Consider the following 12,163-nt stretch of genomic DNA (forward strand, 5'->3'; position numbering starts at 1 on the left):
TCCCTACTGAATTTGTCATTCCTCTACAAATTATTATGTATTGGCTTTTATTGAATTAGGGTGGAATGATTCAATAAGCTCTTGCACATCACTTTTTCATATCTGTCTCCAGCAGAACTCGTCAGAAAAATTCCATCAAGCCATATTTCCCTGCTGTTGAAATGCTTCACAAATCAAGATGATATTGTAGAGAATTTGTTTTGAAAAACAGCTCAGGGCAGGGGGGGGGGGGTTAGGTTTTTATTGTATTGTACAGACATTTCCACAGTTACATATCAGAAAGCTGTTGCAGCGCGATATTGAACACTAAAACATTCAAACACAAGGACCTGAAACCCCCTCCCAGAGGAAAGTGCCTCTTCAGGTCTAATGACATAATTACACGTATTTATCAAAATAATTGGGCCGTGCTTGCTACATTTTAATATAATTTGTAGCTGGCAATAGTGTTTTAGAATTCCAAACTATTAAATATGAATTCCGTGACTGTCTTACCTCCCATTACACTTTGCTTTCTTTTCTTATTCTAAATTCACTAATATTCACGTGTTTCACTTGATACAAACAAGGCTATGAATTGCATGGAACCCACTTACATTTTCCCAGTTTACACTTGGCAAACAATCAACAAAGATCTTTGTCATAATGCACAACATCCTACCAACTTTTAGGAACCTTAGAAAAGAACAAAATCCAATTTATGTTCTATTCTTTTGGCCTAAAAAGGTGTGGAGCTAAGTGCAGTGCCACAAACTGAGTGCTTAAAATTTCATTCTGACCTTCGCCGCTCCGAAAGCCAAATATTCTAAATATGTTGCTAAATTTAAGGAAAATCACCGCATTCTAGATGGTATTTTAGTTTAAATATAATTTTTTATGTGTTTGATAAGCTTGACATGGTAAATGTGTTTCTGTGAGATACATCATTAATTATGTCACCTTCAGCCATCCCTACTCCTCGGTACTCAAATGGAGCCTTCACCCTGTTACTGGGAATGCTGATAGGACCTGTAATTTAATTGTCTTTCAGTGAACACTTTTTTTTTAAGTGAATCACTTTCCATCTGATGTTCAGTTGTCATTTAAATCTGAATCCCCAGATGCCCTGTGGCATATAAACGACTATTCTGCCCAGCAGAACGCAAAGTTTCAGTCCGGGGCTCCAGCTGCCAGGCAAAGGGAGGATCCTTGCTTTTCCCCTTCAGCGTTTATCAGCACAATTCATGAACACCCCAGGCGAGATGATTGGCAGGGAACGCTCAAGACACCTTAAAGCAGACAAGCAGGGCTGAGCAGTAGCAGCTGAAAAGCACGTGCCAATAATTTCCAGCCTGGTTTGGCCCAGCTCAGTGGCGTATTACTAGTCTCTGTTTCAGGAAATAACAAAAGTCATTTCATCATTGCTGGCCTCAGAGCAGCCTCTTGGTCTAAACGTGATGCTTACAGTGAACGACAGGAGTATTCTGCCAGTTAAACACGCTCCAACAAAACACTGAACCAAGCCAGTCCCGTGGCCTTCAAGATCTCATACGCAGCAAGACAATTATTCTTCCCAAGTGAAGAGGTCTGGAAGCTAATGCTTCCTGAGCTAGACCCTGTCAAAACCTTACTGGGGAGAAGAGTTACGGCACTGCAGACCAGGACACTCGACCCCTAAAAAGGGCCGAAAGAAGAGTTTCCAGAGGAGGCTCCTGTCACCTACCCACCAGAAGAGCAACAGCAAGAACAAAGCCTTTACATCTCCAGCCAAATCAACCAGCCCTTGAGCAGGCGCTACTGAAATATTCTGTTCGCATCGTTCTGTGCCAGGCTGACACACATCATTTATTATCTGCCAGATAAAACTGTTCTTACGTAAAGTTAACCTTGCTCCTGGGGGAGTGAAGCCTTTGATAGAAAAGGTTGTTAATACAGGACATTGTTAATCATTTTTCAAAAGATTATTTACATCTCAAACCAGACTGCCACCAAAGAAACACACCTATTTTATCGAGCCATCCCTTAACAGAATGGCCCCAACCCAAGAACGTCCTTAGAGGCCTCAAGCCTTTTGAAGACACTAAGATGCTCGGGCACTGCAGCCATACCTGTGGGTATGAGGCGTGTGTGTGTGTGAGAATGCTTCTCCCCCTTCCTTCTCAAGGAGGATTGCAAAATGAGATTAACTCCGTAGCAGGGCAGGTTTGGTAATGAGCCCAGTTTTAGGGGGTAAATCCAGAGTCCTTCATGGGTTATAAGTTTCAGGCAGAGCCTAGCGGTGGTCTGCACACAGATCTCATTGACTTCATGTTCCTGTAGCTGCTTCCCTGCCATGGTCTGTATTCCCAGTTCCTTTGTTGATCTTTGTTCTCAGCTTTTCCAAGTCTCCTCATACGTCCCCAGCCCTTTTTGGACAAGAATTTGAGATAGCGTCATACATAATTTCGCGCGATTTTCTCTCTCCAGCTACTGACTTTTCCTATCTTCCCCATGCCTTCAGGTTCTGTGAAATGGCTGTTGATAACAAGCTCCCCAATCTCGACACTAATGATAGTTTTAACATTAATACTAATGACAAGCAATCTAGTTTCTGCTCCTGGAAGCTGATCAGAACTACTCTCAACACCTACAAAAAGCACCTTCAGCCCACATGTCAAGTTTCACCCTAAACTGATCTTTGATCTGTTCACTGTGATAAAATCCTGATTATTTTCACCCTGCTGTCTGCTGGTAGTTTTTGATGGTCTCATTTGAGCACGGGCAATGCTTCAAAGTGCATTTTGTTCTTTCAGTTGGCCAGAACATCTGAGCTTAAATGATTTTCATGTCACACTGCAACGTTCCACAGTATAGTTCAAAACATCAGGCATTTAGACATACGTTTTGAAGAAGGGATCAATCAGGCTTAATCAATATTCAAAGCTACATTTTATGTCCTTTGAGAAACGGAAAGACTGAATTTTAAATGCTCACACTCACCTTCCCTGACTTTGGTACCTCCGAGAACTATCGCAGATATACCAACAGACGAGGACAACAGCCAGATACAGATGTTGATTATCTTCGCCTTGAGAGGCGTGCGGAAGTCCAGAGCCTTCACGGGGTGACACACGGCAATGTACCGATCCACACTCATCATGGTCAGCGTGAATATGCTGGTAAACATGTTATAATAGTCAATCGAAATAACTATTTTACACAGCACGTCACCGAAGGGCCACGAGTTCATCAGGTACTCGGTGCTCTGGAAAGGCATAGTGGTGGTAACGAGCGCATCTGCCATAGCCAGGTTGAAAATGTAGATGTTGGTTGCTGTCTTCATCTTTGTGTACCTGAAGAACATAAAAAATAAAGCTTTATTCTTTCCAAATACAGTTATGCACATTCAGATATGAACAGTTTATCGGTGAGGCTTTGCCGTAGTTGGGGGTGGTTTTCCTGTCGTTCCTAGTTTCTGACAGAAGTGCACACAAATACAAGACCCTTGGGATAACAGTAAAAGCATTCAACTCACTCTCACAGCACCTGCGTTAGCAGATGGAACTCTGCACCACAGGCAAAACCGGGTACAGGAATACGCGGCACCTCATTCGCCAGATGCTGGTTTCAATTCAATCTTTTCAAATCCTTCTACAGGAAAAGATCATTGTTACATTTACAAGTGATCAAAATGGTTTGTGTTTTCTCTTCTTGCAGCGAACTGGGTTAAAGCTTTCTGGCTTTGTTTTGTGGAAGGAACAGGTACCCCATTCTCTGTGCTAACTGCTCAAGTCTGCAGAGCCAGATTGCCTCTTATGTGGTAGTTTCTCTTCCTTGAATCCACGACAGCTTACACGAGCTTTAGTCATTTCCCTTCTTTGTTCCTTCATTTCAATTTTTCCTCTTTTCTCATCACCAGCTTTCCCCAGTCCTCTCTCTCGTGACTGCTAATGAAAAAGATGACTCTGGTTTAAGCAGGATCCCACAGTGGGGAAAAAAATTATCATGGCAATATTTCTTCTGCAACCTTCTATTTCATCAAAACAAGCACTTGTTTTGTCCAGCTGGTCGGAACCTCAGCCTACACAGAACAGCACCTGATTTTTGAGATGACATCCTGCTTTGTTCTGCCCTGATGACAGTTGCGGGACATCCTGCGCCCCAGGGTGCGCAGGGATGCTTCCAGCTCTGCTGCAGACACAAAGGAGGAGGGAGAGCCTGTTAGCATAGGGCTGTCTGCTCTAACTCTCCTTTCTGAAATTCTCCCCCTCAATTAGTTACTTGGCTGTTAATTTATCATCAGATTCAATGACGGATTTTCCTTTCTCACAACTGTTTCAGCTCTGTGTTTTGAATGCGTGCCCAAACCAAAACGTGCACATGTAGCACACACAGAACCACATCTGGCTGGATTTTGCTGTATGTCATTAATAATTTACAGTGGAAATACAAGATTCAATCAGTTCAGCTAATGAACATGTAGGGCAATGTGACTATTTGCCTACCAAAATTTGATGGGTATAACAAAAAATAATTAAAAAACCCCATTTGAGCAGCATCGACACAATATGCCCAATATGTAAATTAGCTCTTAATTAAAATATGGGCAGAAATTTAATTTTATGACCAACAGGAAATGTTAGAAGTAACATCGGTTCTTCTCAAACACTCTAATTATGACTCATTGAGAAAACGAAGCCAAATGCTGCTTTGAAGCATAGAAAAGAGAACTACAAGGGAAAAGAAAGGAGACCTTTGTCACCCAGATACCATGCCCAGGCTCACAGCACGAGCAAAGCCACAGCCAGTGAACGTTAGAGATCTCCGAGCAAAGACAGCCAGAAGGAAGCAGCAACAAGAACTCTGCACTGCTGGTGTGACCCCCATGGTCCTGACTCCCTCTGCCCTGCTTTGAACTTCCCCGAGATCAAACACAGAGCGAGGAGGCACCTGCCAGTAGCGCTGGGCTTCTGCCCCCTCCCAGGTCACTGTCCCCCACAGCCCCTCCAGCAGCGCCTGGAAGGCACTGATCAAACACAAACAGAGCATACAGCTAGGAGAAACAAATGTAAGACACATCAACAAGGCTAGAAACGTTCCTTCTGGTAAAGAAAAAAAAAAATAAGAGGCTCTCAGTGCATTCAGCTCTAAGAGTGAACAAAACCTCGCTGAACACTCAAGATTGCAAATGTGTGCTAAAATGGACTCATTTCCATTAAGTGTCTGAAAAGGAGTAGAAAGGTGCCTTTACTTCCACAGACATCACCGATGATATTTGGAATTGTTGCCTTTTTCATACCAAAAAAAAGAAAAAGACTGTGAAAAGTTGGAAAGGGTGCAGAAAAACCAGCACGAAAATAGGTGGAAGGACTGGAGAAAATTCTTACTGTGAGTAACTTAAAGAGCTCAGCCCATTTAGCTTATCAAAGAGAACACCGAGAGGTGACTTGATTACAGTGTCTAAAGACCTTCACAGAGAGAAAACAGCAGGTACTGAAGAGCTCTTTCAGACTGCAAAGAAAAGCGTAACAAGGACAAACACGTAAAAGTCAAAGCCAGACAAACTCAGCTTAGAAACAATGACGGATTTTTCTGAGCAGCCAAGGTGATTATTACTGGGGACAAATTACACAAGAAAGGAGCAATTTTTCCATCTTTTGATGTCTCCCAATCAATGTCTGCTGCTTTGCAAAGAGTCTGCTTCAAAGACAAATCACTAGGCTCAATACAGGAATATTTAAATGAAATGCAATGGCCTGTCATAAGCAGAGGTGAAGTCACTAATAGTCCTTCTGAACAATTACTTCTGTGGACCTTTAAAAACTTCCCCAAAGGTTTACATAGGGCAAGTCTGCCTTCGCATATAGAATTAGTTTGACCTTTTTTTCCTTAAAGAAAAATCAGGAAAGTAGGGAAAAATAACTAAGAGGATTTTATTAACCTTGAAAAAACAAACCTCCGAAAGTCTTATATCTGGCATTTCCCGTTCCTTGCAACTGTAATTCAATCCTTTTTGGTGTCTGACACTCTAACTGTATATAGCATATTTTTCCAGTACCCTTTTCCCTTCTCCCCCCAGCCTCCCAGTGGCAGAATAGGAAAGACCTTCTGTAAAATCGAACTAGTTTTTTAGGTAACTTCTAGTTTTCCAAAATACAGCATTTTGAAGCTGCAGCGTAAGCAGTATATATGCAGACAAGATGATTTGTTACAAAGTAAGAAATTTTGATTTTTTTTTTGACTATGCAGCACATGCACATGAAGAAAATTTATTTTCCTCACTACTATTGATCCAACAGGAAGGATATCTTGCCATCATCCACAGGTACGAAGAAATACAGAGTCATCCCAGCATCAGCATTTAGACAACTTCCAGTGTAAATCAAAGCTGTATATAAGTGAAAATAACGGGGGAAAAAAACCAACTCCTGCGTGCCATTCCTCCCATAAAGCTCTATGAAAGCTTGGGCTCATTTCAGGGGCACAAAACAATCCCAGCTTTGCTAACCTTACCTAGTGCTTACCCACAGCTCACCAGCCTGGCAGCCCTGGCCTTGCCCACATCCACCTCAGGTCACAGACCACAGACCCCCCCTTGCATCCCTCACTCGCACCTGACCTCTCTTCTGCCAGACTTTGAACGAGAAGGTGGGAGAACAGAAAATACTCTGCCAATAAATACCTAATTACATTTAGGCAACCAGCTCTCCCAGACACTGCAGGTGGATCACATACTCAGCTCAGGGATGAAGGTTAACCTCAGCAATGCTAAGTCCAAGCACGTTTTAATGATGCAACCTTAACACTCCTTGATCCCACACTAACAACGTAACGAGCTTGATTACTTTCGCCTGAAAGCGTTGGCCTCTGTGTAAAGGAGAAGTTGGCCTTTAAAGCGGTCAGGCAGTATAGATTAAATCACACCTTCTTCTAGAAGTCTGTAAGATTCAGAAATGTCTTTGAGAATCTGGACTCTATCATCCAAACTCCTTCCAACCTTTTTAATTGAACACCTAAAAATTATTAAATGCCTACATGCCTCTGAGGATGCTGGTTTGCAGGCTTAATCAAAAGTCCAGTTAAGTAACGGAGTGACTTATGTTGCTCTCAAACGCTTTGAAGTGGACCACGACAAGAGTCTTGACTCAAACACAAGATGGGCGCTTGAACTGCTTTTCTACAACTCATTCCACCGCACTACAATATAGCGGGCAATATTTTACATGCTTTGGGGTTTTCCCACCATACCCTGCACTTGAACAAGGTCAAAAGAGTGATCGAGCGAGGGAATCTTGTCTTCCTTTGCAAAGCTAAAATTATCAATCAAATACCTGAGTTTCATTTAAGGAAATACACCTGCTATCTGCTTTCATTTGGCAGAACAGACAGGGGAAACCTGGATGGAACCAGACCATAGACCCCACAGTGGTGATCGACGACTAACATTTTCGTAGTGTCTTTGAGATACAACTTTCAAAGGCCATTAAAACATTTATAAACCGCTGTATAAACTGCTCACAGGAAATCCTGTGTCTGGAAAATGCTTTGTTACATAGCAAGATTTCATAACGCGGTGACAACTCTTCTCATTCTCCACAGGTATGGAAGATCCCGCTCTTAAATCAGCTGCTAACATCTAATTCCAAGCGGCAGAAAACCCTCTGATGATTTAAGCTGTTTGTTGGATCTTGAGGCTGCTTGTCAAGACACAAGCAGGCCTCAAGCCTCTGTAGGCTTCAAATAACTGGAAGATATTTGCAGCAAAATAGTCAAATACAGCTTTGGTTTGAATGTATTTTTTGATGGATATATGATGAGAGGGTTTTTTCCTCCATTTTCTAGAAGTAGAAAGTGCTTTGAGATTGACCCTTAGAAAATTTCCTCCATTTCTCGGTTGAATCATCATTATTGTGCTTTTCCTTCTGGAGTAGAAATTCATTCGCACTTTTTTTTTTTTTTTAAACATTAAATAGGAAGAAATCACACCTCCAGCCTACGCTTATCAATGAAATTGCGGGAACAGAAGAAGGAAGGGTGCTATTAAGGAGCTGGTATGCTTTCAGGAAAGAAAAAAAATCAAAAGGCATTACTGAATGTGCTAGTAGAACCCCTCAAAGATGTATTATCTCAAGCAGAGGACAGGAGTGCGATTCTAAAGTACACAGTAACATTAGTAAAGCTAATAAAAGCTGAGAAGGAGGCTCTGGCTGATTTTTTTTTCATGTAATAGTCCGAAATGTTCCCTGCAGTATGAAATGAGGGATGGGGAATGGAGCAAGACTAATATACTACAACAACATTCTCCTGTAGCAGAGTGGAAGTACAGAAGCATGAAATACAATGAGGTATAACACACACGTAGTTTTGGCAGATACCCGAGTCAGCGAATGAAAATGAAAGCTAGCGCACATCTAAAAGCAAATTGCGAAACCACCTATCAGCGGGATGCAGGCTCCGTTCCACCAGCTTCCCCTGAATGAAGTATATGGGGATCAAGCAGCTGAAAAGCTTAGCCAGGAAAGCTCTGGGTCTCAAGGCTATAATCAGGGCACACTCGATACCATACTGCGTCAGAACAGGGGGGAAAAATAAAAATAATAATCAAAAACCAACCCGGGAGGATCTATTCCAAGCACACACCATGTCAAAAGGAAGGCTCAGCTATCTTCTGGATCTTCATAATCCAATATAAAAGCCTTATGCCAATATGAAACTAAGATTGAGGTGATTTAAAGAATGTAAAAATCAATATGCTGCAGTTTCTGTGTTTATATTGGGTTATATGTTATTATCGCATTGTGAATGACAGCCAGAACTGAGCAGCAGGCAGGACCTCGGAAAACGCTTTGAATAAAGGCAAACATTGTGCCGCACGCAGTTAAAGGTTGCCTGTCTAGCATCAAAATTGTTAGGAAAAAAATTGTACATGTTGCCTACAAAACAGTGCCCTAAAGTGAAATTCTCTTGACTAGTAACCAACTGCAGGTGACTATTTTTAAGCAGCTTGAAGAAGAAAAGCGTGATCTTGTCTTTTATTCTCCCCTCAGGGAGCATAATCTACCTGAGGTATCATTAAAATTCTCACAACTTCCTACTACCGTTACTCTGAAATAGCCATAAACAGCCTGAACAAGATCTTGCAGATTTAGATGGGATGTGGAAGCTTTCCTTCTTCAGCTAAAGCAGCAGCTTCTGAATTAGAGAAGACTGAGTCTGCATATATCCTGGTCAGAATGAAGAAAGATTCACATTACTTAACAAAAATTAACTAATTTTCCTCCTCCTATGATAAGGACTTTGAATATTTTTATGTGCGCTGAAGAGGCCCCATTTTGAAGACATGTGCTTAGGGATAGAAACAGCAATACTGCGAAATATTTCTTTCCATGATTTGGGAAGAGCTCAGAGAAGTGACAAGGTGCTGTGGTTTATTTTGGCTTAATCCAAAATATTAAGAATGCAAAATCGGTACTTTAGACACATTGGTTTTGGAAAATATTATTAGAGAGCCTAGAAAGCTACCCCAAACGATGTAGCTAATTCTTTTTCCTATGCTGGTAAGAAGAATGTAGAGCTCATCAGTCAGCTGACTCTGTCTCTTGAGAAACTTCACGCTGCTGCAGATGTTTTCCAGTGACCAGTCACGCTACAGGGAGTTCCCAGGGTGTCACAGAGCCCATCCTAACCCTTCTCACCTGCCACAGGTATGTTGCCGAGTGTCGTTCACACAGCCTCTCAAACTCCACAAGAGAATAGCTCTAAACAAAGCCCAAAGTGTTCCTCCAGGAGAAGTGCAGAGTCCACACTTTGCAAGAATTACCTGGATTTTTACAGGCGGGAGGACCAAAGCAGAGACATGAAGTAAACTTGAGTTTATCAAAGTTTTTCTGGATGCTTTTCCTTTAGAATGCAATATGTAACTGAAATCAAAACTCTCCTTGGGGACTCATCTTGGGGATTTAACTGACGGGACACAATTAAATCACAGTTTGAACCGGCAGTGAGAGCAGACAAGGCAGGAAGATTATCCTCCCTTGCTCTCAGCACATCTCAGGCCACCTGAATCACCAAGATAAGAATTTCCTGCCACAACACCCTCTCTGCAAATTCAAAATCCTCTCTCAGGAAGAACAAAAGGAAGGGGTCCCACTCTTCCCTCACTCTGTCTCCTTCACTTCTTGCCCTCCCCAACACCATCTCCCTGCTGCGCTCCCTCCCCATGCTTCATCCGGGAGCGTGCGCTTCCCCACCGCTCTCCTGGCTGAGGACAGGCAGCTCTCTGCCTTGCCAGCAGCTCAACCGGAAAGTTCTTGGAAGTTTTCACGTCCTGGCAGTTCAAAAGGCCTCCCTGTGATTTGTCTTGCTTCGACACTGATCCCAGTTACGCCTTTCTCTGAAAGAAATGACTACCTGGCTGCTGGCCCAGCGGTAGTGTCTGGATGGATACCAAATCGCTTTTCAGAAGCCAAACAGATTACTCACTGTAAGCTACAGCCTCCCTCTAATACCGTCTCTAGTAAATATTCCTGCCAAGCCTTTCCTCTGTGAGCTCTACTTTTTTCAGCTCTTCTTATCTCAGCATCGTATTGGGAACTCACGTCGAATTTCTCACCTGCTCATAAACCCCAGGTCTCACTTAGTCATTCTGTAGCAGGGAATTAAAAGTATTAGAAAGCTTCAGATTCTGTTTGACAAGCACAACACGTTCAAACTACCAACGCCGTTTTATAAGCCCGTCCCCTTGCACGTTTCCTGCCACCCTGGTCTTTGTGCCACCTGTAAAAGCTGTGGGTAATGATCAGTTTTCAAAGCTGTGATGAAAATAATGCCAAGTTTGGTGGAATCCTGCAGAACCCACCAAAATTACCTCCACTCAGTGAGGTAAGGCCAGATGCTCTGTGATGAATTACTATCGGTCCGTTTGATGCTCCGTACTGATAATAGTAAGGTGTCAAATGTTTGATTGGGTAAAAAATGGTAAAAAGCCATAAACTTCACAAAGTATAGTGCAGCCTGACCTTTATTTTTAGCAGCCAAACCCTTGATTTCATAAAAGAATGAAATCATACCAACTGCAAGCAATAGGGAACAGGCAATACCGTTAGGTTGACGCTTCCAGAGCTTCATTTTTCACTTCAGAAAAACATTCTTCCCAAATATAATTCAGTAAAAGTGGAACAATAACTTAAGGCAAATCTAAAAGTAATCTTTTGATGTTATCAAAATCTAATACTGATTTATACCAATATATTGAATCTTTTGTTGTTGTTGTTGTTGTTATATTTTCATTCGGGTTTGCAATGAATGATGGAGAAAATTTAAAAACGATGTGGAGAGGAGTCACTTTTATATGACATTTCTTAATAGACTCTTCCAGTTACATAAGATGTCCCTCAGCTCAATGAATATAAGAACAAAACTGTGTTACTAGCTATATTTTTTCTTCACCGTTAATCTAAGCAGAAGAATACAAGCCTTCTCTTTTCCTTTACGAATGAATCTTCATATCTGTGACACAGTCTCTTGTTAAAACTGGTTTTGAATGTGTAAAATTCTTCAGTTCACTGGAAGCTTGAAAGATGATGTTAAAAGAAATGCGGGATTGGCTGTTTGGGATCTTGACGATAGCAGCTGCTCTCAGTAAATAACTTCAGGAACAATGGGGGGTGAGGCACCTAGAAAAGGTGAATCTGGAGTGGGTAAGAGGCAGCGTCTCCCCGAGTCTTTACCAGAGTCGGTTTATGGGTTTGAGAAGAGCAAATCCATAGTTAAAGTCACAGCTTTGGTCAGGGGACTCTTAGTCTCCTCCAGCTGTCACAAGAAAGCAACGTTTTCTTTGAAGTCAGCACTAAGTTTTAGAGAAATAAAGTTAGGAGGGAGGAGGAAGGGAAGAAAAAGACTTTTTCCTTCCAAGGACAAGAAATTTTATTTATCAATTTCAGCCAACATTTTCACCTCCAGAAATATCTTCTGAGACCTCAGAGGTAAAGCTAATCTTAAAAGGTTTGGGGTTGAGATAGACTCTGATCATGTCAAGACACACACAGCTCTAGAACTTGACTCAGGTGAGGTCAGGTAATTTCATCTGGATTCTACAAACCCATTTTGTGCTGCCTTTCCTCCTCCACAGGGGGAAGGACTGTGCTTCCCCCACGGTATCTCCATTTCCCACCAGCGCATGAGGCAACACAATGCTCTCTTTCCC

The 12,163-nt window shown here is 42.1% G+C and overlaps 1 protein-coding gene across 1 annotated transcript in view; it reads right to left on the reverse strand.

Annotated features, from left to right (window-relative positions):
• Nucleotides 1–12,163, reverse strand: part of OPRK1 (opioid receptor, kappa 1) — a 17,587-nt gene that overhangs the window by 1,876 nt on the left and 3,548 nt on the right. Inside the window, exon 2 of the mRNA XM_010135924.1 lies at nt 2,959–3,311. Coding sequence (XP_010134226.1) covers nt 2,959–3,311 — 353 coding nt within the window. The remainder of the gene's footprint in view (nt 1–2,958; nt 3,312–12,163) is intronic.

This window comes from Buceros rhinoceros, unplaced genomic scaffold (assembly GCF_000710305.1).
Source record: "Buceros rhinoceros silvestris isolate BGI_N320 unplaced genomic scaffold, ASM71030v1 scaffold12655, whole genome shotgun sequence".
Taxonomy (NCBI): domain Eukaryota; kingdom Metazoa; phylum Chordata; class Aves; order Bucerotiformes; family Bucerotidae; genus Buceros; species Buceros rhinoceros.